The sequence below is a fragment of the Episyrphus balteatus genome, chromosome 1 (assembly GCF_945859705.1).
Source record: "Episyrphus balteatus chromosome 1, idEpiBalt1.1, whole genome shotgun sequence".
Lineage (NCBI taxonomy): Eukaryota > Metazoa > Arthropoda > Insecta > Diptera > Syrphidae > Episyrphus > Episyrphus balteatus.
Genome location: NC_079134.1, coordinates 137,256,738 through 137,284,647, shown reverse-complemented (window position 1 = coordinate 137,284,647; position 27,910 = coordinate 137,256,738). Strand labels below are relative to the sequence as shown.

The 27,910-nt window shown below is 31.2% G+C and overlaps 3 protein-coding genes and 1 non-coding gene across 5 annotated transcripts in view; 1 reads left to right on the top strand and 3 right to left on the bottom strand.

The window, feature by feature from the left end:
* Positions 1–3,177, bottom strand: part of LOC129905844 (phosphatidate phosphatase LPIN3) — a 65,637-nt gene extending 62,460 nt beyond the window's left edge. Inside the window, exon 1 of the mRNA XM_055981453.1 lies at positions 2,974–3,177. The gene's annotated coding sequence lies outside the window, so the exon portion shown is untranslated. The remainder of the gene's footprint in view (positions 1–2,973) is intronic.
* A 3,702-nt stretch (positions 3,178–6,879) lies between these two features.
* Trnac-gca (transfer RNA cysteine (anticodon GCA)) lies at positions 6,880–6,951 on the top strand. The gene has a single exon. It is a non-coding gene; the product is annotated as a tRNA-Cys (tRNA).
* Positions 6,952–7,551: 600 nt separating this feature from the next.
* LOC129905845 (otefin-like) lies at positions 7,552–9,176 on the bottom strand. Its single transcript, XM_055981457.1, has 2 exons — positions 9,014–9,176; positions 7,552–8,955 (listed from the first exon to the last, which is right to left on the bottom strand). The coding sequence occupies exon 2, from the start codon at positions 8,932–8,934 to the stop codon at positions 7,573–7,575; it is 1,362 nt and encodes a 453-aa protein (XP_055837432.1). The 5' UTR covers positions 8,935–8,955; positions 9,014–9,176; the 3' UTR covers positions 7,552–7,572.
* A 3,042-nt stretch (positions 9,177–12,218) lies between these two features.
* LOC129905846 (cyclic GMP-AMP synthase-like receptor) lies at positions 12,219–22,641 on the bottom strand. Of its 2 annotated transcripts, none has more exons than XM_055981458.1 (5): positions 22,486–22,641; positions 18,491–18,647; positions 14,377–15,116; positions 12,701–12,878; positions 12,219–12,629 (listed from the first exon to the last, which is right to left on the bottom strand). In XM_055981458.1, the coding sequence occupies exons 2-5, from the start codon at positions 18,645–18,647 to the stop codon at positions 12,469–12,471; spliced, it is 1,236 nt and encodes a 411-aa protein (XP_055837433.1). In that variant the 5' UTR covers positions 22,486–22,641; the 3' UTR covers positions 12,219–12,468. The 2 variants fall into 2 exon arrangements, with proteins under 2 accessions (XP_055837433.1, XP_055837434.1); XM_055981459.1 differs by lacking the exon at positions 22,486–22,641 and adding an exon at positions 21,965–22,083.
* Positions 22,642–27,910: the final 5,269 nt, after the last annotated feature.

Genomic DNA, 27,910 nt, shown 5'->3' with positions numbered 1-27,910 from the left:
AAAGGGTTAAGAATTTTTATAACAAATAAAATGTTCTCTACTATTTTTAAAATGATGTTTGTTTTATACACTCCTGCTCAAAATTAACGCACGCTTTTTTCTTCTGTAGTTATACCCTTATCTTATTTTAAATGGCTTTAAAATTATTTGGTCTATTTTTTTTTTTGTTGTTGTTTTTTCTTATCGTTTGCTAAGTCGCATAAAAGCTAAACTGCAACAGTATTATTTACCAAAAAGAAAAAAACATAAACCAAATTTAACAACTCAACGTCTGAAAACTGATATTAAAATAAGTTTTGTTTTTTAAGAATTAACTTTTGAAGGTTTTTTTTTTAACTCTTCCTTCAGTACAGCTTTCAATTGATCAAGACTGCTTGGAGGTGCAATATCGAGCATCAGACTAAATTGTGGACCAAATCAAGGAGTGATTGGAACCGCATGCTGTTCGAGGATATCATTCAAGTATCTTTGGGTACATAACGTAGGTCTAGAAGAGCTCACAGCAGATTTTACTCCATGAACATTTATGACTCACCTCTAAAAGGTTCGCGGGTTGACAGACAGACCTCAGCAAATCTCTCCAAGTTTTCCCCAAAAACATTTTATTCCATACCTTGAATTTAAGATCATGTTACTGTGACATAAAGTAATAATAGGACTTTTATTTTAAATAAATCATAGTGCGTTAAATTTGAGCAGGAGTGTAGTTTAGAACAAATTCAGTAGCGTGATTTGAACTAAATGATCAATCACTGCAATGAAATAAAATTCCCAACTATAGTCACAGCATTATAACCGCATGCGGCCCTCAACGAATAACTTTGCGGCCCAGTCCACATTTTTTATTAATTTTGAGTTTTAGATTATAATTTAGATTTTATGTTCACAGCTTTCGACACACATGCACCTCCTTTTTTTCCTAATCAACAAATAAATATGGGATAAAACCAAAAAAATAACAAATTTTATAAGATCTCGTGGGTTAAATCAGGGTAAGTTATGTGATTTCTTAAAGTGAACTAGGAAGTGAATATTCTGAGTTAACCTACCAACGATTCTGGGGCTTGGGAATTTTTTTAGTTTTTAATGTTAAAAGTCTTTAAACCAGCATGTCTTGCTATCTAAAATAATTGCAGAGTTTATAATTCATGATACCTACCTAGATGTAGCAAAAAATTTATCTGAGTTAAACTCAAAACTGCGAGGAAAATTCATAATATAACGAATATGTGAACAAATGCAACATTCAAATGCAAATGTGCATTCAAATCCAACCTAGCTCTTTTGGAACATCAGAAGATAAACTAGGATTTGACGTATCAAAAATACTACGCAAAAAATCTAAACTATAAAATTGAATACGAAAAAAGGCTTGCAGAATATTTCTTGAAAGACAAGTTCGCTTGATTTTTTTCGATTTGTTCCATAAACATAGAGTTAATGCCGAATCATGTGAAAATGGAGGAAAGCGATTTCTAATTTGACTCCGAAGTAAGTTCCAAATTCGTTGAAAAGCCCGATTTTATAAGTATTTTTGTGCACTTGAAAACTGCCATATAAAATCGTTTGTAAATTTCACAGTAGGTACCTGTCGAAGCGAGCAGTTATTTCAGTCATTAAGAGGAATGAGTTACCTATAAAATCCTGAATAACTAACTTTGGTCTGAGAAAAAAATGGTAAATGAAAAAAAATAGTTTCATCATTTTCGCTGTTTTTTTTTTTTCAAAATTGTTTTACGTATAAAAATTGTAGCTTAACATGTTCTGCGGCCCACACAAATTTTTATCTCGCTGTTTTGGCCCCTTGTAACCATTCAGATTGACATGCCTGCATTAGAGTATCCTTAAAAACGGCGTCTTTGAATGAGTGAGGTAAGATCACCACCTGAAACTATACCCATAGCCGATGTCAAATGACACAGAAACAAAACCTAAATAATTTCATCAAATCAAATAAACAATTTTAAACTTTATCTATGAATTCCCATCTTTACCAAATATGAATTGCGTAATAAAAAACAAAAACTATGTCAAAAAACTCTTCCGGATTCAAAAATTTGCATCCGTTCATTTGGTTAAACATTATTTGTGTACTCACGCGATCATCAAGTAAAACCTAATATACATATTTTTTGTATCCAAAATCACCTGCACAATAATGTTCTAAAGGTTGACCATCGAGCCACAAAACTTATATTGTCGATCAAAGAAATGGTCACGCTTTGGTACACACAAACATCGACAGTAGAATAAATTAATTACCATAAGTTACAAACATTTTTTGTTGAAACTCCCTTTTTTTAATCAGAATCACCAACACTTTAAAAACAAAGAAACTAAACTACGTCATGACAATGAGCCTGTTTGAATAAAAAGGTTTATATTACTTTTATGATTCATCAGACTTTTTCAATGTATCCTTCCTCCGCCCAACAAAATCGATTTTCATCCTCCCATAAAAACACCGCAGACAGATCAATAATTTTGCTACATTTTTCATGTTGGGCGTTGGAAGACTTATTTTTCCACACCGGAAGTTAAATTATTCTCATGAATTATTCCAAAAGAATTGGGAAAATAATTCTTTCATTCATATCCCAAAACTATCTACTTTTCAAGCCGGACAATGAAGAAAAAAAAACAACAACAAAACAACGATAATCTACTCCCAAGTCCCAATCGCAAGTTGTAAGGAGGAATTTATCGATTTTCATGTTCTCGTTGTTCTGTGAAAGTTTGAAACCATTTTTTCCAGTTTTTACAAATTATTTACATGAACCCTTTTTGTTAGTATTTAATTTTATTAAAATATAAAAAATATACAATAGAATGAAGAAAAAAAAACATGTTAATCAACTTTCCAGCAGAGTTAGTAGCAATATTAAATTAATTAATTTTAATTTGTGAGATCCCAACCCAATTTGTTGCCCACTACAAAATTTATTAGAGAAGAAAAAAACTCATTAAGCTTACCAAATTTTAATGGAATGCAGAGTAATTTTGTGAGAAAACAATTTGCAAGTTTTTCTCAATCTAATTTGCCAATTAGAATAAAATTTTTCGGAATAGTTTAGAGGAAAATTTCACTTGGAAAGCAGAAGAAAATTCTTTTTATTTTTTCGAAGAAACCAAAATCACCTGCACTGTACACTAAACTGCACCACTGACATTAAAAAGAAAAAAGTTAGAAAAAGAGGTAACAACGATCGAAGCAGAGAAAGAATGACCGAAAGTGACAGATAGACATTTATCTCTGGAAGAGAGATGATTTTCCATTTCTTTTCTTTGGATAGAGCAAAAAGTATATTTACCCTTTTCGATTTGCATAAGTTCAAGAGAGATAGTTATATTATTTGTGCAGAAAAGAAAGTTAGAAAGTGTAGGAATTGTGAAATAAGTGAGAAAGAGTCAAGTAGATTATTTTGTTGTTTTTTTTTGTTTGCATATTTTGACAAATAAAAAACAAATCGCATGACATTTTTAAACGTCAACATTTATGACAGAAAGAAGATTAAAAAACAGGGTGGTACAATCAGAGATTGGATCTCTAGCGGCGAAGCCGAAAAGCTAAACATCAATACAAAGTATTATGGAGAGAGTTTCGTTGTGTCTTTGTATTTTCTAAAAACAAAACTTGAATTTATATAAAATGTTATTTTATAATTATGATTCGTTATATTTTCAAGTGGAATAAGAAATAATTTGTAGTATTTTTATTTGGAGTATCAATTTAAAGCAATTTTACAATTTTTTGTTCATCAAATTAAAGCAATTAACGAAGCATTTGGGGGTAGTATTTTGTTTAAAGCCTATTATAGTACGCAGCTGAAGCGAAACGAAATTTTCCATACAAAAATATCTTCAATTTAAAGTATATAAATAAATAGGAAAAGAGGTGCGACTCTTTTAAAAGAGAAAAAAGAAAAAATAATCCGACAGGAGAATCGTGGGTCGTGAGTCCGAGACTCTTTTTTGACGTTTCTTTTTTCAACATTCCCTCTTGGTGCAATACAACAACAACAAATTTTAAATCAAAAAAGAAATGTCAAATTTGAGTCCTTTAAAATTAAAAAAAAAAAACCAAAAGATTCATTTTCAGGATAGACGAATGCAGGTAATGAACGAAGGAATAGTCAAAATTTTGATTTTTGACAAAGAAAAAAATCGTTTTTTTTTCACGAAAATTTACACTTTAAAGTGGCTTAGAAAATCGAATTGTTATCAAAAACCTTTTTCCTGACAAAAGTAGGTATCTAAGAAAATTGTGTAAAAATTTCAAGCCGATTACTCCAGCCGTTTCGGAGAAATTTTGCTCACCGCCAGACACCTTTTTTTTTGGAGGTCGTCTAGGAGTATGGTATATAAAAAGAGAAGGTATGATCATTAGAAAAAACTTAGTATCGAGAACTGTCAAAACTTATGGCTACTTAAGGTTTTGACAGCCCAGCCCATTGAAATTGTTGTTGTAAACAAATTTGTCTTGGAAATTGTTGTTGCTTTTGACTTTGCCAAGTGCCAAACGTCAAAACCTTACTACCCTATTTTGTAAGATGGCGGCTCTAATGATCATACCTTGTCTTTTTATACCATGGTCTAGGAGATCTACTACAAAAATAACGGAACCCAATATTTTTTTAAATACACAGCGAATTCTTTTAATACATTAAATTTGCTATATGGATATGGTATTCTTTATGTTTATATAATTAAATGCCTCTTTACAAAAAATCCACAAAAAAGAAGGTTTTTTTTGCACTTACAACTAGATAAAACCCCTTAAACAGACCTATATTTTTAATTTTGTGGTCGGAAAAACTGTCACAAAATGGATTTGAAAATGTTCACATTTTGACTTTTTGTAAAAAGTGGCCGTTTTAGTTAAAGTCTGGTACGCAGCTCGCTCTAAATTTTAGCTCCCATACAAATTATCGATAACTTGAATGGGAATTTTATCTCGGCTAAAATTTAGCTCTAGCAGCGTACCAGGCTTAAGCCTTTAACCAGTAACCAAATTCAAAACTATTTGGTAAAAAAAAATAAAACGTTCAATTTTTTTTTTTTTTTTGAAAAACGTACCTACCCCAGAATTTCGAACCTTTGTTCATTCCAAATCCTTACGGTTTTTATTGAATGCAGTTTATTTGATAGTATTTTTACTTCACCAGTCCATAATTTATTTTTATTTTATACCAATATTTCAAAAATTAATTTATCAAAACATTTTTTATCTCTTGCGTTATTTTGCTTCAAATTATCTAATTCACAGTTTTAAGTTTTAATAAAACTCAATTTCCAATTTACCCATATTTTAGAACAGCACTTTCTGTGACCAAAAATTCATGTTGTTTACCACTGCTTTATTTTTTTTTAACTTGCCTGTTATTGTAGTTTTCAAAATTGGTACAAGAGTTACCAAAGTTGAAATTAGAATGAAAAAAAAAATTACAATTTGCATAATACAGAAAAGGGGCCGAAATTTACATTATTTCGGTTTCTCTTGTTATTGCCTTTTTTTTCCTTTTAATATGTTTTTTTTATCTCTTTAGCGTCTCTAAGTTAATGCCTACACACAAAACACTCAAATATACAAACAAAAAGCTAAGGGCCATTTGCTGAATCGAAACTTAAATAATTTATGTTGAACATAAACTCTTAGGCTAGGCGCATCACACATGCGATTTTAGTCGCGCGATTATTCAGTCGCAAAAATGGATCACATGGATTTCAATGCCTCTGAACACACATGCTTCCCGCGATTAAAAAATTGAAAATTGTGTCTACAGTCATTGAAATTCTTGTCATCTAATTTGCGACTGAATAATCGCGCGATCAAAATCGCATGTGTGCGCTTAGCCTTATTCCCTACTTTAACCCCTACACTAATCACCCCACACAAACAAAATTGATTGAAAAGATCTACCTATGCAACTTGTTTGTTTGCTATTTCTACCATTTAGGCTAAGCCTTATTGTCTTCTACGTTCTATTGCGCGGTCGACAACCGACAAGTATCAGGGTTCAAAAGCTAACTTAATCAATTTACAATACTCCTTTGAAGAAGTTCTCCAGATTTTGGACATAATCAAGAGAGATTTTGAAGCTGCGAAAGGGGCAGTCGCAAAAGATGTTTTTGAGAAGTACAGATCTATTTTTTTTTGGCAAATAAGGGACTCGAGAGAGTTGAACAAATAAATTGGGTAATACATGGGAACACAAATCAAGAGCTCCCGGCAAATGTTGAAGTAACCCACTTGTCGAGTGCTTTAATTGGGGTCCAGTCGTCTCTACAGATGTAGAGAGATCTTTTAGCTCCTTTAAAGCACTCTTAAGGGACAATCGCAGGCGCTTGTTAACTGAAAATTTAAAAAAAAACTCATGATTGTTCAAAATTACTGCCATTAATTTTTATATTTCATTCTTTCTCTCAATAAATGCATTTTTATGCCTTTTTGGGAGGTTTATTTTGCCTTTTTTTAAGTTTTTAGGTCAACAAGATCCTATCCCTGGTTATAACGATTTTTGGAAAGGTGGCCGGAAACTGGAGACGGCCGAAAATAGGCAACTCTACCCTACATAGGTAGGTTCAAACAAAACTTGATTTTTACAGACCAATGCCAATGCCATTGTTCAGCCGGGAATTTTTTTTCGCCATAAGGCTGACCATTTTCCAATCTCCAAAAGATTTTCTTAATTAAATAAAAATAAATAAGAATTTAGAAGCAATTCAATAAAATAGTATTTGTTTCTGAAGTCGTATTTTGCCTTGCCTGGACCAAAAATATCCAAATGATAAAATAATAGAAATTAAATGCCCATTTTTAACTTCAATTCCAAAAATAAATCTACCACATAATTAAATTTTAAACCACTTCTTTCACTTGGGGATATAGCTCAGTGGTAGAGCATTCGACTGCAGATCGAGAGGTCCCCGGTTCAAACCCGGGTGTCCCCTTAAGATTTATTTTTTTTTTTTATTTTTAGAATTGGTCTTCTTCTATAAACATGATAAATCAAGTTTCTCCCATCCAATATCAAATACAATTTAAATAATTATGTCATCATTCTAAAATAAAATTGTGTCTTTTGCCAATTTTTGTCTTCTTCTTTTTTGGATTTTATGTGACACTCTAAACTCAAAAGCTGTAAAATGATTTACATACATAGCAAAATCAAGAGTTGCAAATCGAGTTACCAGTACTATTCGATTATCTTTGAGAGACTATCCAAATCTTCTTCTTCACCTGCAAAATCGCTCCATGAAAAAAGAAAAATCGATCCCAAATTACTTACGATTTCTTGAAAAACTTCTCCAAAATGAGAAACCATTAAAAAAATATCTGTTTTTTTTGTATTTTAATTTATTTTAAATGAAAAGCAATTTTAATACATATTTTATTACATTTTTTTGTTTGTTCCGTTTTTTTTTTTTTTACATTAAACATTCAAAGGCTTTTGGTTAGCAAAATAAATTGATTAAAATAAAAAAATGAAATTAAATATAACTTCCCTTCCACCACCAAATACATTTTTCATCCAAAACAAACAAAAGGTTTTAAGGAAGGAAAGTCTCTTTTCAATTAATAAAAACAATATAAATGAATAAAATCAAAATGACAACAAACAAAATTGACAAATTTCTCTTAAGTTTATACTTCCTATCCAATGCAAATAGAAAATTCTTAAAAGAATCTGCAACTGACGAATCTGTTTGCATTGTACTTCTTCGACCAACAATCGACGATGAATGTTGAAAACGTTGAGTATCTCGTTTCATTGGAACATTTCGAGGAGTTTCAACTCCTTTAACCAATGGCTCCGCTTTAAGACGTTCCAATTTTCTAGCAAAATCACTTAGATAAGGAGTTTCTGGTTGATTTTCATCATTTTCTTCTTGATCATCAAACATGCTAGAGTATTTTGGAGCTGGTGTTGTTGGTATTCCATAACCACCACTACCACCACCAGCGCTAGTATAACGACGTGTTGACGATGTCGTCACTGACGAAGCAGTATTTGACGAAGAATAACCAGATCCTAAAGAACTATAACGAGAAGTGCCTCCAGGTGCCACAGATGGCCCCGGAATTAATGGTTTATTATATAGAATTTCAGGTTCAATTGAAGTTCGATTAACCGAAGTCGTCCGGAAGGACAAAGTACGATCCGGTTCCATGACAACTTTCGGTTCCGAAAGACCGTAGGACGTTTCCCGTGTAATTGGCTGGGATTGAGCCAGCGGACGAGCAATTGGCTCATACAAACTAGCATATTTTGAAGTGAAATCATATTCAGACTCGGATTCAGTTTCATTGACTGTCGGCGGAGTAGCGACAGTTTCTTGGCTATACGAAGTAGTGACTACTCCTGTTTTGGACAATGAAACCGATCGACGAGCTCGAGGAATTACAATTTCCTTTTCACTCTGTTCGGCAGCTTCCAACAAAATCACATCATCCTCATCGTCTTCATCTTCTTCGGCAAGAATCACAGCAGTTTTGCGTTTCTGTGAAATTGGAATGACTGGAGCTGGTGGATTCAGCTCAGATTCAACCTGCGACCGAACAGAGCGTCGTCTTTCTGTAATGGGCTTTGTTTTATCAGATTCTGGTAAAGTAGTGTCATCGACAGTGGAAGTGACACTTGTTGCAGCAATTGTTCGTCGATTCATGCGACTGGGAGGTCGTTTGGGTGCCTCGTCGGTGTTTGTGTTTGAATTTGCATTTGATTCGACTAAGGATGGAATTTTAGTGACATGAATTGTTTCTCGGCGATTTGATTTCTTTTTGTCATCGGTTTCGCCAGTCATGGCGGTGCGTAATTTGCGTATAAGTAATTTACGACTTGTATCTGTGATTGGAACATTTGGGAGGCCATATTCGAGGCATTTTTTGCGTAGTGACGCATTATCAAGGCTTTCTAAATTGTCATCTGACATTTTTTGTTATAAATTAAATTGCTAGCAAGAAATATTAAATTGAATTATAAATTCATAAAAAATAGAAAGTTTAACTTACATTTTTTTTTTGTATAAATAAATAATTTTTTTTTTTCACGGAGCAAATAATAATAAAATTATTACAAAATTCAATGAAATGCTTTAGCTTTTGGAAATGCCGTATAGTTTTTGTAACGTTTTGGATTTTTAAAACATTTTTCCAGGCTGGCCGGCTGTCTTTTTGATTTTTGAAAGTATTGCACAAGAGTAAGGAAGAAAGCTATATGTTAATATGGGTTTTGTTTCATTTTATTTTGTATGACAACTCATTTTCCAGATGCCATTTTTTGTTTGTGGAATGCATTCCATAAATTAATGTAGACTATATGCTTTATGGGGATGTGTTCGTATGGTATGGAATGTGAGGATTTATACGAAGCGATTTTTGTTGCTCAAGCCTAAGCTCAGAGAATAATGCCGACTTTTCACAAGTCGATTTTAGCCGCACAATAGGTGTGTTTTTTATTACCACCGGTCTTAACTGGACAAAAAAAAAAAAACGCAGTCGGGGCTAAGCAATTTACATGTTAAATGCAACAACACTTTAGCCCCTTGAGCTTAGTTGTTTAGCATGGAGAATTCTCTGGGCTTAACTTTTTCAACAGATTTAAATCTGTGCAAAGAAAATCCAAAAGCGAAAAATATGACAACTTTATATTTTTTTGTGTCACCTGATTTCGAAACATTTAGTATGCAGTGCTGCCAATTTTTCTCACTAAGCCCCGAGGCGTTTTTTTTAACCAGTTAAGCCCGGTGGTAATAAAAAACACACCTAATGCCGACTTTTCACAAGTCGATTTAAACCGCACGATATGTCGGTCGACTAGGATTTTTCTATGGGGAATGTTAAACTGGAACAACTGTTTGGTGTGGACGCATCTGAAGCGAAACGAAATTTTCCATACAAAATTTCGTTAACGAACGAAATTTGTTTTGTTTTTGCTTTAAAACTTATTTTCTGATGTTTTTTCTTGAATTTTTTTATATGTATTTTTACTTTGACGTTATACCCGATGATATTTTTTCGTTAACAATAGGTGTGTTTTTTATTACAACCGGTCTTAAGGCTTGGCCACACTGGAGGGTATGCGGTAGCGGTACGGGTAGCGGTGAGGGTACTTGTATGAAAAAAATTCCAAACTGACACATCAACGTTCAGGTGTGGAATTTTTTTAGTACAAATATCGTTACCACTATACCGCATACCCTCCGGTGTGGCCAAGCCTTTAACTGGACAAAAAACGCAATCGTTTTTTAGTCTCCAAAGCCGACAACAAAAATGCAAACGAAGAAATATCATCGAGTATTCTGTCAAAGTCAAAATAAACAATTTCAAAATTCATTTAAAATCAAGAAAAAGCTACAGAAAATAATTTTTAACACAAGAAATAAATGAATTAAAAAGTGAAAACACCATCAACCCTGCTCTTGGAGTCAAGAAAAATGCACAGGACTGTAAAAAGTAAGTGACATAATGAGTGAAAACTCTCCAAATTTTTCCCTAGAGCTGCGTACTGAAAAACGAAAAGCTAAACGAAATTTTTCGTTCAAGATTTCGTTCGTTTTGGTCTATTTTGCCTTAAAACTTATTTTCTGATTTTTTTTCTTGAATTTTTTGACCGATGGTATTTTTTCGTTTACATGCTCGCTGTTGACTTTGGAGACTTAAAAAATTTTTCTTTTCGCTTCATCTGCGTACTAGGCTTTAAAGAATAAAATCAATGATATTTGTTCTTTAGTATTTTAGATGTCGAGTAGTTTTAGCTAAATTTCAGCGGTGTACTAAGTACTAGGCTTGAAGATAATCTAAGTTCCTATAGTTAAACTGCATACCTTTTGCTTCTGGAGAGAATTATGTATGGGAGCTATAATTTGGGGCGATCTGTGTACTATCACTCAGAGAAAAAAATAACTATTTTAATAGTTAAAACCGGGAAAAATATTTTAAATAGTCATTATTGGCTGTTTAAACAGTCACATAATATAAATGTTTTAATATTTAAAATTGACTATTTAATAGTTAATTTCGAGAATACGAGTACTTCGATCGACTCAAATAAAATAGTCACAAATAACCATTTTTTTTAACTATGTATTTTATTATTTTTCCCGGTATTAACTAATTTTTCTCTGAGTGTAGGCAGAAATGAAAAATATTTTTTTAAATGTATCTGAAGTGATGAAAACTACATAATAAAATGATGATTCAGATCCCCTTCACACAAGTCCATAATTACTATGTACCTAAGTACTAGGGATGTTGCGGATGTGGATTTTTTCACATCCGCGGATGCAGATGCGGATGCGGGTTTTTGAAAGTTAACATCTGCAGATGCGGATGCGGATTATATACAAAATTAATGTAAATGATTTAAAATATTGATACCGTTAAAAATTACTTTTTTTTATTTGTATTTAATGAGAGAAATTAAAAATAGGTGCATCAGACTTAATAGTAATACCGCCACCTTTTCTGCATCAAGTCGGTTACAAAGAGGTTGGTTAATTAAGCCCCACTACTAAATAATTGTTCAATAGGAAGACTGCCTTGTGGAGTGGGTAGAAATTGTCGTTAAGTTCTTCACTGGCACTTTTTTTTTGTCCGGAAAGAAAGATCTTTATTAGCCCTGTTCCATTGGAGGTGGTAGTTTACTCGTGAGTAGAAATCTAGTACAACAACTACACATTCCTATCTCCTCGAGTAGAAGATCATGTGTTAATTCTAGTACTAGATCTACTCATGAGAAAACTACCACCTCCAATGGAACGGGGCTATCAATAGCCTGTTTTCACCCTAAAATTTTTAATTTCGCAAATTAGGTCAGTTCGAATTTCAAATTCTAAAAATTTCCTATACAATTTGAAATTCGACTTAAGGCTCTAGTGAAAACGGACTATATTTAAGACTTTTGCATTTTTTCTGTGTTTTGCCTAAAAAATTCAGTAACAGGCGTATTACTCGGTGCGACTCCCACTAGTACGCGCCATTCGCTGGCTCTACCCAACTTCTTTCTTGTCGCATCTTCTTTGCATCCGCATGAAGAACCGCATTCATTATTGCGGATGAGGATGCGGATGTCCCAAATCATGCGGAAGTTCCGCATTTGCGGATGCGAATATTCGCAACATCCCTAGTAGGTACTTACATATGTACCTACCTAATCGCCATTTATTCAAACTTGACTTCATTTTGGTCCCTTAGGATTTTATTTTCAGCTTTAAAAGATATTTAAAAGTTGTACATATTTGTCTATGTTAAAAAAAATAAAATAATTCAATTATTATAAAACATATCATAAGAAAGAAAAATGATAAAAGTCATAGTCATTAATTAATTAAATAATTAATTTAATTAATCCTAGTTTAAAGTAATTAATATTTCAGTTCTTCAAAAACATAAAATCTAAAATACTTAGTGGAATACGAAAAATAGCTTGCACATTTTAAAAAAATAAGTACATATTATTTTTATACCTACTGCCTTAAAGCTCTGAATAATTGAAAACTTATTACAAGCATATAAACAGTAATATAACAGTAAAAAGGCTTATTGTTTTTCTCTCGAAATTCTTCAACGCTATCAGATATAACAGCCAATTCTCTATGTGTTACTCTAGCTTGTTCCTCAGATGATACTGAAAAAAAATTATATATTTTATAAATTAATATTTATGAACATTATTAAAAAATATATATATATATTTACAAAAGAGATCAAGTATGTCCTTTCTTGAAGCCTTTTCTAAGGTTTTTATTGCCCTGATGATTTCACCATGCATCTCTTTTATTTGTGTTGACTTTAAGGTTTGTAGCAAATTCAATTCATCATGCCAAAAGAATTGTATTTTTCCATCAAGAAGACATTCTTCAAGTCTTTGAAATACCTGTTAATTTTATTGAGTTTTAAAGTGTTCATTTACAAAAAATAAGGCTACGCGCACACATGCGATTTCAGTTGCGCGATTATTCAGTCGCAAAAATGGATCACACGGATTTCAATGCCGGTGAACACATATGCTTCTAAAAAATAGCCGCGATTTAAAAATTGAAAATTGTCCCATTTTTTTGGCGACGCGATTGTCGCAAATTAAAATGGAACAAATGAACCAGTATAGTTGTGCACACATTTGCGACTAAACCGAAAACGACTAAAAAGTAGCAGTCGCAAAGAGGCCAAATCATGCGCACACATGCGATTTTCCACCACTCGATTTTTTAGACGCAAGAAATGAAACACATTATTTTCAATGAGAGCGCAGAGACATGCGATTTTAAAATCGCATTGTTTAAAAAAATGGATCTTGTTCTATTTTTGGTGCTTCTTTTTTGTTGCACATAAAGATGTATCAAATAGAAAATAATGCACCTGCGTGCATAATGGATTTTACCAGAAAGTGTTGTGTAGTGGCTCTTTTGTTACGACTAGAATCAAAGCAAAAACGTAAAAGAAAGTACTGGGTTCATCCGCTTATAAGCGATAGGATTATGAAAGGATAGTTCCATAAAATTAATAAAAATTTAAGAGAACACTTTGATGAAATACTGGTACTCGTCGAACCGAAAAAAATGGAATCACACTTTGCGTTCTGTAAAAACGATAAAATTGATCGTGAAGTAATTGACATACATATATGTTAATGGTACCATTGAAAAGCTTGAAACGAAGGCTTTAAGTCAATGCTAAGAACTTAAAAACCCGTTCGTTGGTTCAATCCAAACAACATAATGAAGTAGGTATGTAAGGAAAAAAAGACTGATATTGAAACAGAGAGTATCTAGAAAATTTAACATAAAAAAAAAATTAAGTGCAATTTATTGAAAGATAGAGCTTACACTATTGTATCCATTTTTATATTTTTACCAACAATTCAAAATAAAAAGTACAAGCTTTAAAATGAGACCATGAGACTTTGAACACACATATTTTATTCAATGCAATTTTTGTTTTTAATATAGGTATATTATTTATTTGATTCCGTTTTATTTGCTCCTAAGTGTAGATTTGAACAATAAGTAATATCTGGCCCTTTTGATCTTAAGATGATGCATTTTTGTTAATCAAAAAACGGTCATGTATTTCGATCAAACTATGTTTTTTCTTGCAACTAAATAATCGCGCGATTTTTTAGTCGCAAGTGTGTGCACGGTAATTTTATGTTGCGACTGCGATTTTTTAATCGCAACGACTAAAAATCGCATGTGTGCGCCTAGCCTAAAGCATTTCGTTTTGTGGTAATGTACTACCGACTAACAATTTTGCTTCTATAAGGCTTTACAGATGCTACAGAGACACCTGAAAAGCTTTACACAAGCAAAATATAAAAGTAAAATAGCCCATCCTGCAAGAAAACAAAACAAAAACATAACAAACATTAAACTTACCACCAGCATAATTTCAAATATCGGTTTATTCCAAAATGTCTTGTCATAATCTTCATTCATCCATAGAAAGAGTGTTTTAATATAATAACTCTTCAAATGCTTCATATTGGTTCTAAGATCACGATATTTTTTTACAAGTCTCAGAGCATTTTTCATCTGGTTTTTTCCAGATATAAGTAAACGTTCCGAATCCGTATAAGAAGTTCTAAATGATGAATTATTTAACTGTCCATTATGGAGTCCTTTCAATGGCCTTGGTATGGCTTCCCAAAATGCTGAATTTGGAATTCTTGACGATACAGATTTTTCAATTGGAAATACAAATCCTGGAACAAAATCAATGGAGAAAAGAGGTTGATTTTCTTTGATATTTTGTACTATAATATTATGAGCGGGTCCTTCTCTTCTGTACTTTAATTTGTATTCTTCATTTCCATATATGATTGTTTTATTGATTTTCGTCAAAACATCTGTCATAAGACTCTGAAGCCATTGTTGAAATTTGTTTTCCAACAACAAACCTTGGCTGTCGACTAATTTACTTAGAAAAACGTACATATTGTTTTCTTTTTGAATATCGCGCCGAAAGCTAGTTAGTACATCAGTTAAATCAATGAAAACATTACCCTTGTTTTCGTTGTCTGGATAAATTTGAACATAATCTTTTGCGGGAAATTGAAGACGAATAACAATGTCAAATTCGTTGGGTTTGGATACTTTTAAATTGTCTGCGTAGCTACCTTAAATTTATAAAAAAAAAATAAACTTTAAAATGTTGAATTAAAGTACAATACTCGTACCTATATACATATAATTTGTGTATTGCTTCGAATTTATCTGGAAAGATCTATACAATTATGGTAAAGTTCTCTAAAAACTTTTGCACTAGATACACTCATATTTCCAAAACTAACTCAGACCATTTTTGGACCCCTCTAATTTCTATACCAAAGATACCAGAATTTTTAAATTCTTTACATTTAAGGCTGCTTAAAATCAACGACACAACCGGAACCTTGATTTTCAGGTGTGAAATTTTGTCATTAATCTGGGACAGTCTTGAAGCTTAAGTTAAGATAGCCAATAGCTACCAAATGACAAAATGTCTTAAATTTACCATTAGTACCTAAATACTGATATTTAAAAAATTATAACACTTCTAGGTACCTAGAAGTCGCCTTTTCTCATATCGCCATGCCGCTATCTGCCTTTTTTGCCATGTCGATATGTCACAATGTCGACAGTTTGATATGTCGCCATGTCACTATAAATAATTTTGTCGCATTTATCGCATATTATTCGCACATGTCGCACTTTTCGTGTCTGTCGAGTAGCACACATCGCCCATGTCACACATTTCGCCCATGTCGCGAATGTCGCACATGTTGAACACTTATCATTTTTCACACATGTCGCACTTGTCGCAAATGTAGCCCTCATGTCGCACATGTTGCGATAAATGCAATATGCATTATGCAACATGCAAAATGCAAAGATTGGAAGACTTAAAATAATAAAAATTGGTAGACTCATGGAAGACAATTTTCTTGACACATGAGACATGACAGAAAATATGAAACTATTTTAGAAGTGAAAGTATGTATTGGTTGCCATTTTTTTTTGTGCTGTCACTTTTGATAGATAAAATCGGATGTTTACATGTTGATAGACTTTTAACAGAAAAAATATCGAATTTTATGTCCCATTTGCAGCTTCAGATTAAAAAAAATGGTGATCGTAATTTAAATACACTGCCGGTCAAAAGTTTGGAAACTCTAAATAAAAAATCAAGTTTTCATGTTTATTGGTGCTTCCCGGGTTCAAATAAATTTTGTTTCTATGGTTTTCTTAACTTTTTCTTAAGCTTGTGTTATAATCTAGACATTTTATACAAATTTTAAAAATTCAACCATTTTAAACGACCATTGGACATATTTACTTTCAAAGAACATTTTTCATATGAATTCTTGCATACAAAATATTGCGTTTTTTTTGTCTCAATTTTTAAAATTTGGCAAAAAACCTGCATTATTTTCACTTTAAATATACTGTACTGTAATTATGATGTCTCTTTTTTATAAAAATGGAAACACAAAGAGACATTTAATACAGATTTGTGAAAACGCAATAAATTTCGAGGATTTAACGATTTTTTTTTGGTAAAGTTAGTTTAAAATGGCGAAAACTAAGGAATTATCTATTGAGAAACGGGCTAATATTGTTATCTTACAAAAAATAGGGAAAACTTTTATCGAAATAGCCAAAATTTTAAACATTTCCAAGGAACGGTTTCAAAAACACTTAGAAGAAATCGGGAAACGGTCACAAACACTGACAAAAAACGATCTGGTTGACCTCGGAAAACATCAAAAAGGGATGATGACAAAATATACACCATCCACTATGCAAATCATTTTGAAAGGGCTTCAAAAATCAGAAGCAAAATAAATGAACGTTTGGATTTAGCAATTTCCGTAACTACTGTACAGCGAAGACCGCGTGAAAAAGGTATGTTAGGGAGAGTGGCTGCAAAAAAACCACTTCTGCGACCACAGAATAAGAAGAAGAGACTCGAATTCGCCATGCAACACAAAAACTGGACCATTGACCAATGGAAGGAAGTGTTATGGTCGGACAAATCAAAATTCGAAATATTTGGGTCGCATCGTCGGTAATATGTTGGCCGTAAAGCGAATGAAAAATATAATTCGAAGTGCATTTCGCCAACGGTCATGCATGGTGGAGGGTCAGTGACTGTATGGGGCTGTTTTAGTTACGATGGAGTTGGTGAATTGATGGCATAACGAGAAAAGAAGGTTATCATCGTATTCTACAGTACAGTGCAATACTGTCTGGGGTCGGTCTTATTGGATATGGTTTCAGTTACCAACAAGACAATGACCCCAAACACACTTCTAAGTTGTGTTCCACCTATTTAGAACGAAAAGAAGAAGAAGGTGTGCTGCAAAAAATGGTTTGGTCACCGAAATCTCTCGATGTTAATCCCATCGAATTATCGTGGGAAGAAATGGACTGCCAAGTAAGGGATTTGAAACCAACCAGCCAAATTTCAATGTGGAATTGTCTAAATAAAGTTTGGAAACTTTCAAGTCAAAAAACTTCAAAATCTGGTCAACAGAATGCCCCGAATATGTGCTGTTATCATAAAAGCAAAAGGCGGCTTTTTCGACGAAAAGAAGTTGGTCTGATTTCTTTTGATTTCTCATGTTTTAAAATGGTTGTTTTAAATAGAAATTTATTTAACTGTTTAGCAAATGCTACAAGTACCGCTAGTGTATTCATTGACATTCAATAAAATTCATAAATGGCCAATAACATTGCACCAAAGATAAAAAATTGATTTTTTGTTCAAAGTTTCCAAACTTTTGACCGGGAGTGTATTTGACTTTGTATTTTTATAATACATTTACAAATACATGCACATGCCCATGCACACACGTGCAGATTTTATCTTTTAGTTGCTAAAAAAAATCTTCGAAGTTACACAAAAATCTCATAAGCAAATGTGACGACATTCAACAAAATTTAAATTAGCGGCACAAATTTTAACCCAATTTTTTTAAATCGAAATTTTTTAAAAAAAACCTCATCTTACATTAGCTGTGTTTTATTTTCCTCGTGATCCAGATCAGGAGGTCAATTCATGGTCTTTGAAACTGTGAAATGATAAAAAATTTATCATTTCACTTTTCATATGAAAAATTTTTGAAGTTTGTTTTAATTTTTGAATTTTTTTTAATTACATTTTTGAACTATGTTTTAATTTTTTTTATAAATCCAGAATCAAATTTATTATGAAAACGTGATAAAACTTATCACTTCACAGTTTCACAGATCGGGAATCGACTCCCAGATCATTGTTTTTTATTTGCTTTACAACAAAAGCAGGATTTTGTTTTGTTATTGTTTAGCAAATAAAAACAATGATCTGATCTTGATCACAAGGAAAATAAAACACAGCTATTGAGATCAGTGTTTTTGATTTTTTTTTTTCATATTCTTGTTTTTTTTTATTCATATTCTTGTTTACTTTTTTATGATTTTGGATAAACTTTTGTTTATTTTGATTTTTTCATTATCATTATATACAAACCACATAATTTTTCATTGCTAAACAATGTTTTGAAGTTATCGTTTCTTTTTAAACCATCTAAGATTGTTTTCCTTATAATATCGTAAAGTTTAGTATAACGCTGACGTTCCTTGTCGATATTGATTTCTTTACTCAAAATATGATAAACATTATCCATCTGTAAACAAAAAAAAAAAAAACAATAAAATATTAGCAAATTGTTTAAACTTTGAAGAATGATGAATTGGTTTTGTATATTGGAAAAAAAAAAATACGAATAACGAAATTTCACACGTTCCTCACACAAAGAAACAAATTTTTTAAGAGTGATCTTAGAACTTCTCTTTCCATTCAGCATAATGAAATACTCTTTAAAATAATGTCTCATATCCCAGAATATAAGAATAAGAACATAAAATTTCTACAAAACATGAAGTTGAAAAAATTCAATAAATAAATAGAAAAAAAAAATAGTAAGTATACGCCACAGTGCATGATTGTGCATGTGCACAACGTGCAAATAATGAGAATAAAATAAAATGCACGACTGGGTAGCACGAACACGAACTCTTAGGGTTCAAAGTGCTTGAATGTTAAGGAGTTTTTATATAGAAATGAGTAAATGTAATTATTGATTACATTTTATTAATTTAAAAAAAAAAAAATAAAAATCGTTTTCGAAATAATAAAACATTATCTGAAATCAAATTGCCCTCCAAAACCAAAAATTTAATTTCATTTGTTTTACCTATTAAGATGCATTTTTAGAAAAAAAAACCAAAATCGTAAGAGCCGTTTTTTAAAAAACAATTTTTTTATAAATGATTTTTTGGAAAAAAAGTTTTAAAATAAAATTGGTGTGCCATTTTGTAGAAATCACTAATCAACTTCGAAAACCAAAATTTGCAAAAAATTCAATGTCCTGTTTCGAAAATTTGATTTTTCAAAAAAAAATTTTCAAAAATTTTTTAAAACTCCAAAAATGATTTTTATCAAAATTTTATTTTGAATTTCTATTATAATTATTGAGTGGTTTGGCAAGGAAACAGATTTATAAAAAAAAATAGTTCTATGACAAATAGGTATCGTTAATAATGATTATCGAAAAAAAATTTCCATCGTAAGATATATTTTGGCAATAAACTAATATCTGAATTTTTTTTAACAAAATCGTTGAACCCGTTTTCAAAAAATTAAACTTTTCTGAAATTTTTATATGACAGGTACCTTTATTTTTTGTAAAAAAAAAAAATAATTATAAAAACGCCTCTGGAGAGTCTCCAAAAAATGTTACATACCAATTTTGAAGTCAATCGGTACATCCGTTTAGGCTATAGCTTGTTATACAGACAGACTGACAGATGGATTTCCCGGACCCATTTTTTTGGCATTCATCGTAAGGTCATGGGTCATGGCAAATTGTTATCTGAACTTTTTTTTTGTACGAAAGTATAACTTGTTATACATATAGTACCTATACAGGGTGTCCCAAAAGTAATGGATCAAACGAAATATGCTGATAGGCCAACTTTAGGGCTCTCAGAATTTGGTAACTTGTTCATCCCAAATCCTTACGGTTTTCGATTTAATGCAGTTTTATGCAGTATTTTGCTTCCTCCGCTCATAATTGATTTTTGTTTTTTACAATTCTTTCACTTAAACATTGCCTAATAATAAGAAATAATTAATTAATCAAAATATTTTTCATTTCATACACCATTTTGCTGCAAATTAATTAACAGTTCCATGTTTTATAAAAACTCAATTTCTTTCTTTTATTTCAGAGCACACCCTTTAAAAAATTTGTTTGGTGTGGCACTGGTTTATTATTTTGAAAACTTGCCATGTTGTTGCAGTTTTCAAAAATGTATAAAAGTTTTAAATTATAAATCAATTTACCAAAAGTCCTTCCACGTAAAATAAAAAAAAGGGTTTTTCTTAGAAAAAAGTTGTGTTGGTTTCATTTTTATTTCTCAAAAACGACAAGACATTTTTGCATCTGGTTTTCTGTTTTTGCTTCAAAACAAATGAGAGCATCGAATTTAAGAAACTAAATTAGTACTTAATTACATAAAATTTTGAGAAAAATTAGTTGAAAAATTTTTTTTTTCAAAATTTTGACTTTGAAAATTAATTTTTCAAAAACTGTTTCAAAAACCAGCTTTTTTTAAAAACCAAATAAAAGAAGAGGATTTTAACTTTACAAAAAAGTATAACACGTTGTTGTAGGTATAACCGTTGATTTTTAATAATTTTTTTTCCAAATTAAGTCAATTTTTTAGAAAATTGCCCCTCCCGGCTAAGCGGAGAGGAATAGACCCCCCCTCCCATACGATTTTTTTCTTATCTCGACCTAACCTACACGCTCTAGCTTTTTAGCACATTACTCCTGAATCACCCTGTACATCGCAAGTAAAAATTTTGTAATAGAGTTTTTGTTATAGTTTTACTTAGTAAACAACAAATCCAAGATTCTGAACTTTGCAGACAATTTGTTTTGGTTTGGACAGCCACCAAATTAAACGGCAATCGCTTCGTTTTTTTTTTTTTAATCTAGTGCTGATACATTTTATTTTTTTTTTTTTTTAATTCGTTTTAACAAATAAGTAATGGTCAAAAGACGTGAAAAACACCAACAAAATATTGCTTACAAAAATTTTGGACTTTCTTCACCACTGTAATAATGGACCGATTTTCATATTTAATTAAAATCTAGGGGCGATATTTTTTATTTTTTTTTTTTATTTATCTTAAAAAAAAAAGTTATAACAAAAATCGCAAAAAGCATTATTACAGTGGTGGTTAAGGTCTAAAAATATTTAAGATTTTGTCTGCGTTTTTTTTGGGTTTTTTGCTAACTAACTAACTAACTTTTTTGTAAAGAGAAATGAAAAAAAAAAAAAATGAAAAAAATGCAGCCTCTAGATTTTAATAAAACGCTTTTTTTTTTTAAATCGGTCCATTGTTACAGTAGCGATGAAAGTCCAAAGTTTTTAAAGTTCATTTTTTTTTTGTTTTTTTTTTTTTTTTGCAACCAAAACTTTTTTGTTAAAACAAATAAAGAAAAAAAAAATATCTCCGCTAAATTTTTAAATTTTTAATGAAACGAAACAATTGCCGTTTAATTTTTCAAAATCGGACGAGTTTTGCGATTTTTTGTTGGTTGTCCAAATGTCAGCACACAAATTGTCCGCAACGTTCAGGATAGTAAAATCCAACTCATGGATTTTTACAAAATCTTGTAAGGCAATTGTGGTGACAATTTTCTTTGATAGTGAATTTTTTCCCGGTGTCACTTCTAGATGAATCTTAAAACGGCAGTTATAGGTCTGAAATGTTTGCAATTCGTGGGTATTTGTTGCATTTTTTTTCGTGGCCCTCTCGTAGATAAAATACCCACAACATTTAATTGGGAAAATTTACACAAAGATGAAACTATGTACTATGAAAATTTGAAAAAAAATTCTTCGCCAATTTAGTTGACCGGACAAATACCTTATAATTTTCAAAGCACAGTCTTTTAAAGGCAAAAAATTGTAGTAAAAAAGTTTGTATACTTTAATATAGACCGGTGTTTTCAAGAGATCAGCGAAGTCTGACTGTTTTTTTTTTTGCCCAAATCATACAATTTTTATGGCATCATATAAATTATGACAACTCAGGATTTAATCTAAACGAAAAATGAAAAACAATTTATGAAACTCTTATGATCAGTTGATCAACACAAACATAAAAAAAAAGATACAAACTGTCAGACTTTTCTAGAAACTTGGCGAAACTTCGATCGTCAAGTCAAGCGTAGGTATAATCCAATGAGTAAACTAATCATTTTTTTTATTCTCAATCAATTCATTTCGTAGAGCACTCAATATCAGTAAATATAAATGTGTATACAATAATAAACGGCAATTACTTGATTATTTTTTGTATTTATTTTTTTTTTTTTTCTTTATTCTAAGAAAACAAACTTTGAATGCTTTAAAAAAGAAAACAATAATTATTATTTAGATGGTTACCTTAAGAGATTTTCATTTATTTATAATTTTTAAACTGAATTTTAAAATAAATTTATCAAAATGTGTATTTTTGTAATAATCAGAATACAAAAATACTACGTTAACCACAGTTTGATAAGAAGTATCTATCTATACTGACCGGCAAACTGAATGCGATTAATTTTTTCTTTCATCAATGAAGCTAGTGAGTGACAATAAGGGAGCACTGACAAGTTGTTTGGCTTACGAAAGAAGATGACTAAGTTTGGTTAGGCTTCTATACAGTACTTTACAGATATAAGAAACATTGGAGAAAAGAAAAATTAGCTCATAAGAATGTCAATCATTAACACTCAGTCCAAATTTGGATAAAAATAAACGGGGAAATGGTTTCAAGAGATGGACTTCAATTCGCAAAAAAAAAAAAACTCCTACGACAGGGATGGCGAACCTTTTTAGAGTCTCGTGTTATTTAAAAAAAAAAAAAAATTGTATTTGAGGTGCCCTCGGCGTGCCACATAGTTTTGATCTAGTTATTTTTTTGTGACAACTAGAAACAAAATTAATTAATTTTAAACTTAGCAGCAGCGTTGCCGCAAAGAAAAAAGCAGAAAAAGGCCATTCCGCAATTTTTTGAGGGCCATTTGACAAAAGTGTGGTCGAAATATTTTACTAACAAACTTTTTCTTAAAACATAACATTGCAATTTATTAAAAATTGTATTTATTCTTTTTTATTTGTTTAATCCATTTATGGCCGATTTCATAAACTTTTAACAGGCTTTTAAAATTTCAAATGACGTATTTTATATGGGACAATCGTCATTTTAGGATTTAAAGCCTGATAAATATTTAAAAGGGCTTTATTTTGTTAAATCTTTTTAGTTTAAAAAAAAAAAAATTATAAAAAAATCACAGATGAACATTTTAAACTTTTAATTCACAGACATATCTTTTAGGTTTGAGCCACTTATTAAAAATATGTAAATAAAAAGAACTGACGTGAGAAAAATCAAATTATGTACTAAACGAGATAAATTAATGAATACAGTATACATACCTATTTATTTGTGGTGCATCGCGATGATTTTGTAAAGCCTTTACGATTTGAAGATAAATCTACTAAAATTTGGATTCGTAGGCCATTTCTAATCGGCCCGGGCAAAGGGCCAAAATATAAATTAGGGGGCCAAATGGCCCGATCGGGCACTTTGTGGCAACGCTGCGCTGCTTCGCAGCAGACTTTATCAAATTGGTTCATTAATGACTGAGATATGACCAATTGTGTATCTCTGTATCTCTTTAAACCTTTTGTTATGATCAGTTGGTCATATCTCAGTCACTAATGAACCGATTTGCAAAAAATCAAAAGACTTTATTATCTTACTAGACATCAATTATAATATTTACTAATTTTGTGTAAAATGACACTTACCAATTTTGAGATAGTTCCTTTTGTTTATAAAATTTCAGGAATTTGCAAAGACTAACATTGTAGCTCGATTTCTCATCCTCAAAAACATATAAAAACACTCCCATATTGCGTTAATCTTAAAATCTAAACTTAAATCGAATATAACGTTGTAGTTTTTTTTTAAATTAACTTGAAAAATATGGGTCATATAGAAAAATTTATTAAAATAAAAGTTAAAGAAAATAAAATGTCTTACAAGTTTTATCGGTATAATTTTTTTCAAAAATGAATAATGGCCGAGTTATTCACTAAAACTTGTTTTTCCTTAAATCCAAGATGGCGGATTTTGCTGATGTACGATTTTCCCGAAAAACTGGCTTTAAGCACTCAGTGATCCCCTCTACCGTCATATGAAAACAAATTGCACGATCTATTTTTTTTTTCATTTGAAATGTTTAATTCGACTGGGCTATATTTGTTTAGAAAAACTACAAAAAATAATTTTAAAACCCAAAAACAAGAGCTTTCTGCTCTTTGACATTTTTCACTTTTCAAATTTTAGTTGTACCTTAACCAAACAAAACAAAGAAACAGAAAATAAATATAAAAATTGAAAGAAATATTTTAGTTCGACTTCTGTTGTTGCTAACTCAATGCCCAAGGAGTTTATATCAGGGTTATACATCGTCACTTTAAGCAAAATGCAGGTTAAACTGAACTTAAATCATCTGACAATCCGCTTTTAAGCGAAGCTTTAATGTTATTCATTTAGGCAAATTATGACCCACAGGTGTAAGTAGACGAAAACATTGTCAAGATCTCCAACTTTTTCAATTCCATGTTTATATTAATTTGGAATTGGAATTGTTCGTTGTATTGCCCTCCAGCGTCTCTAGTTCGATTGATTCCAACTTTTTCCTTGTTTCGAAGAATTTTTTATGTCGATATCGAACAAGATTGAAATTCGTTCAGCTGCATTTTAATGTCTTCAATTTCCAAACAATCAAATTTAGACAAGTAAAGTTTATCAAAAAATGTCGTATCAGGGTTCAAGTAGACCTAACGTTTCTGATAATTCTTTTAATTCTGAAAACCTTGACGAAAATTCTTCGATTGATGAACTTATCCATTCAGTTAATTTTACTGACTGAAAAGTCCAATAAAATCCCAAAAATCGATTTCTTTTTTACTTAACAAACATATCCGAGGAACTATCAAGATTTTAACCATTATTTTTGAAAGTACTAGTAGTATAAGTCCATGTTAAAAAAACATTTAATTAGGGGTATTCATGAAAACAAAAAATTAAAAACCAAACTAAATCTTTAATGTATCCCGTTTATAAAGTCCATTGTAAAGATCGGATTGAATCTGAATCGAAACTTTAATTCAGTACTATGATTATACCAGATCGAGGAATCGAATTGAAATAGAATCGAAAACAGAGTTGTCAAAAGAAAATAGATAACAAAATATATGTATGTATGCACAATAAGTTTGGAAATAGGTATAATTGCATGTTTTCGATTCGATTCAGCGCCCGATTCGGATTTATTATTTTTGTAGTGTACCAAGATATTTGTTTGATTTAAGGAATTTATTGCATATATCCATATTCTACTGTATGTGTGGAAAAAATCGTGCTGATAAGAGTACTATATACTATTAATTGAGTGATAGATTTCGTATGTCAGATTCAGGAGAGTATTGTGGTCTTAAACTCTCAAACAGCGTGAATATTTTCTTATTAGTCTCCACTAGCCATAATTCGAAAGCAAGCTTTAAGGTATGCTTTAACTATCGCAAATGGAGTCCTATATACATAGCAGCTATAATTTTATAGTGCGCGTACTTTTCATTGCATACTTTATCGCAAACAAAACTTTAAAAAATTTTCATTTTTTATTTGGCATCTCAAAAGTTGTGAGTATGATCAATAATGTGAATTTGAAAGTTCAATTTTTGTTTAGTGGTAAAAAAAATTTGAGATTGGAAGCTTTTTCAGGAGCAATTAAAATTTAAGAGTCCCCATTCTCTACAATACTAAAAGCGATAAAGTGTCCACGAAAAAAAAAAAATTGAAAGTTAATCTGCTTTTTACCTACTCTCTGCTCTTGCATTTTCGACGGTGTTAAATTTATCAGCAATGAAGACAGCGTGTTTGGACATTTCTAAATCAGTCAAATTCAAATGTGACAACTTATATTTTGATGAAGCTAAAAGATGAAAACTACAGAAACGCTCAACTCATCGAGCTAAAGAAAAATTCACTTTTTACCTACTTCCAAACAGGAGGAGGTATTCAATTTGTTACCTCATAACTTTGGACTGAGTGAACCAATTTTGATAATTCTTTTTGTATTGGAAAGCCATGTGGTCCCATATCAATTTCGTTCAGTTCTGGTCATAGGAACTATTAGAAAAACCATCAAACCCAGTTTTAGCGATGGAAGTCGGTTTTGTTTTTTGATAAAAATGATTATGTAGTAAAAGATGACTTTGAGTAACTTTGAAAACCAGAGGTCTTCCGCATAGCCGTATTTAGGGGGGGGGGGGGGGGGGTATGGGGTTTAATATATACTATATATTACTATACTTTTTCAAAGGGTTGCTGAACTCGAATCCGAAGACAGAAATATTCGATCACATCTCGTTTATATTACCGTTAAATCTATTTAAATCTTTCCGACATCTTTTCTACTGTCCGAGATATCTTCAGTTGCTTGTTACCCACTTGTGTTCTATGTTAATCTTAAATCCAGTATATAAACGAAAATAAATGTATCCTTTTATTCAGAGAGTGTAGTATATGTATATGTATATTTTTAGCTTCCATTATCAAATTGTTTCAAATTAGAAAATTAATAGTCCGGTCAAATTAGACTAAAATAAGGAGGTGAGGTTACATTAATTCCCAGCAAGCTGAAATTTGGTAGGATTGTTGGAAACACCATCATAAATTAAATCTAAAAAGTCCTCATCGATCCGAGACCTGGAAAAAAATTTAATTGGCGTCAAAATTAACAAAAACTGTTTTTTTTACGATTTTTTATAATTTGTTAAATTTGACCAATTTTTTTTTTGGAGTAAATATTCCACTGTAGTTAGGCTGTTTTGGTCTATATAAAGCAAATGCGAATAAAATTTTTTTTTTACGATTTTCTACAAAACGGTAAGTCTTATCAAAAAATTTTCAATGCAAGAATTGTAGACCAGATTATTATATATAAAAAGTGTCGACACTTTTTTTCCTAAGACCCACCGTTTCTTAGGTATAACGATTCAAAAAGTTGAAGTTGAGTTGTAATCGTCATAATCAGGCCTATTACTGGAAAATAACTTCATTATTTTTTTAGCTTGAATTTCGTTCTTCGATGGTTAAGAACATGGGGAAAGCAAAAAAATGGAAATTTTCACCATTTTTCCGATTGGGGCCCTTCTCCCGAAACCATTTCCCTGGTATTTTTTGTTTAGAATGGGTCCCAATAAAATACAAAGTGTTCGATAGAGAATGGGCAACTCTAAAACGGCTGATAGCTACACTTATGACTGTTCCAAAAACATAAAATATTGGCTTTTTTTCGTTCAGTGTACTTTAAATTTTATCATCTTATGTTTTCGTTCATTACAACCACGAATGAATGAATTTTATTTATTTCTTTTTTTTATAATTTTCTAAAATAATTGGATGAGTACATAAACACTTAAAAATTTCATAGCTATTGCACATTTTTCTTAAAAAAATTTTGAAATCTGTTTTTTGATGCAAAATGTAAAAAGAGTATTTTATGAAAAATTTTAAACAGCCGTTTTATGGTTGTCCATTCTCTATCGGACACCCTGTATATATTCAGACCTATTCTAAACAAAAATTCCCAGGGAAATGGTTTCGGGAGAAGGGCCCCACTCGGAAAAATGGTGAAAATTTAAATATTTTTTTGCTTTCCCCATATTCTTAACCATCGAAGAACGAAATTCCAGCTAAAAAAAATAATGAAATTTCAAGAACTTTTCAGTTGGGAGTTCTTTTTTC

Bases quoted from the DNA above. Each gene is read 5' to 3' on its own strand.
- LOC129905845 (XM_055981457.1), bottom strand. From the start codon at position 8,934: ATGTCAGATGACAATTTAGAAAGCCTTGATAATGCGTCACTACGCAAA.
- LOC129905846 (XM_055981458.1), bottom strand. From the start codon at position 18,647: ATGGATAATGTTTATCATATTTTGAGTAAAGAAATCAATATCGACAAG. The intron at 15,117-18,490 runs GTTTGTATATAA...TATAAATTTAAG, and splicing joins TAGCAATGAAAAATTATGTG to GTAGCTACGCAGACAATTTA. The intron at 12,630-12,700 runs GTAAATATATAT...ATTTTTTTTCAG, and splicing joins GGACATACTTGATCTCTTTT to TATCATCTGAGGAACAAGCT.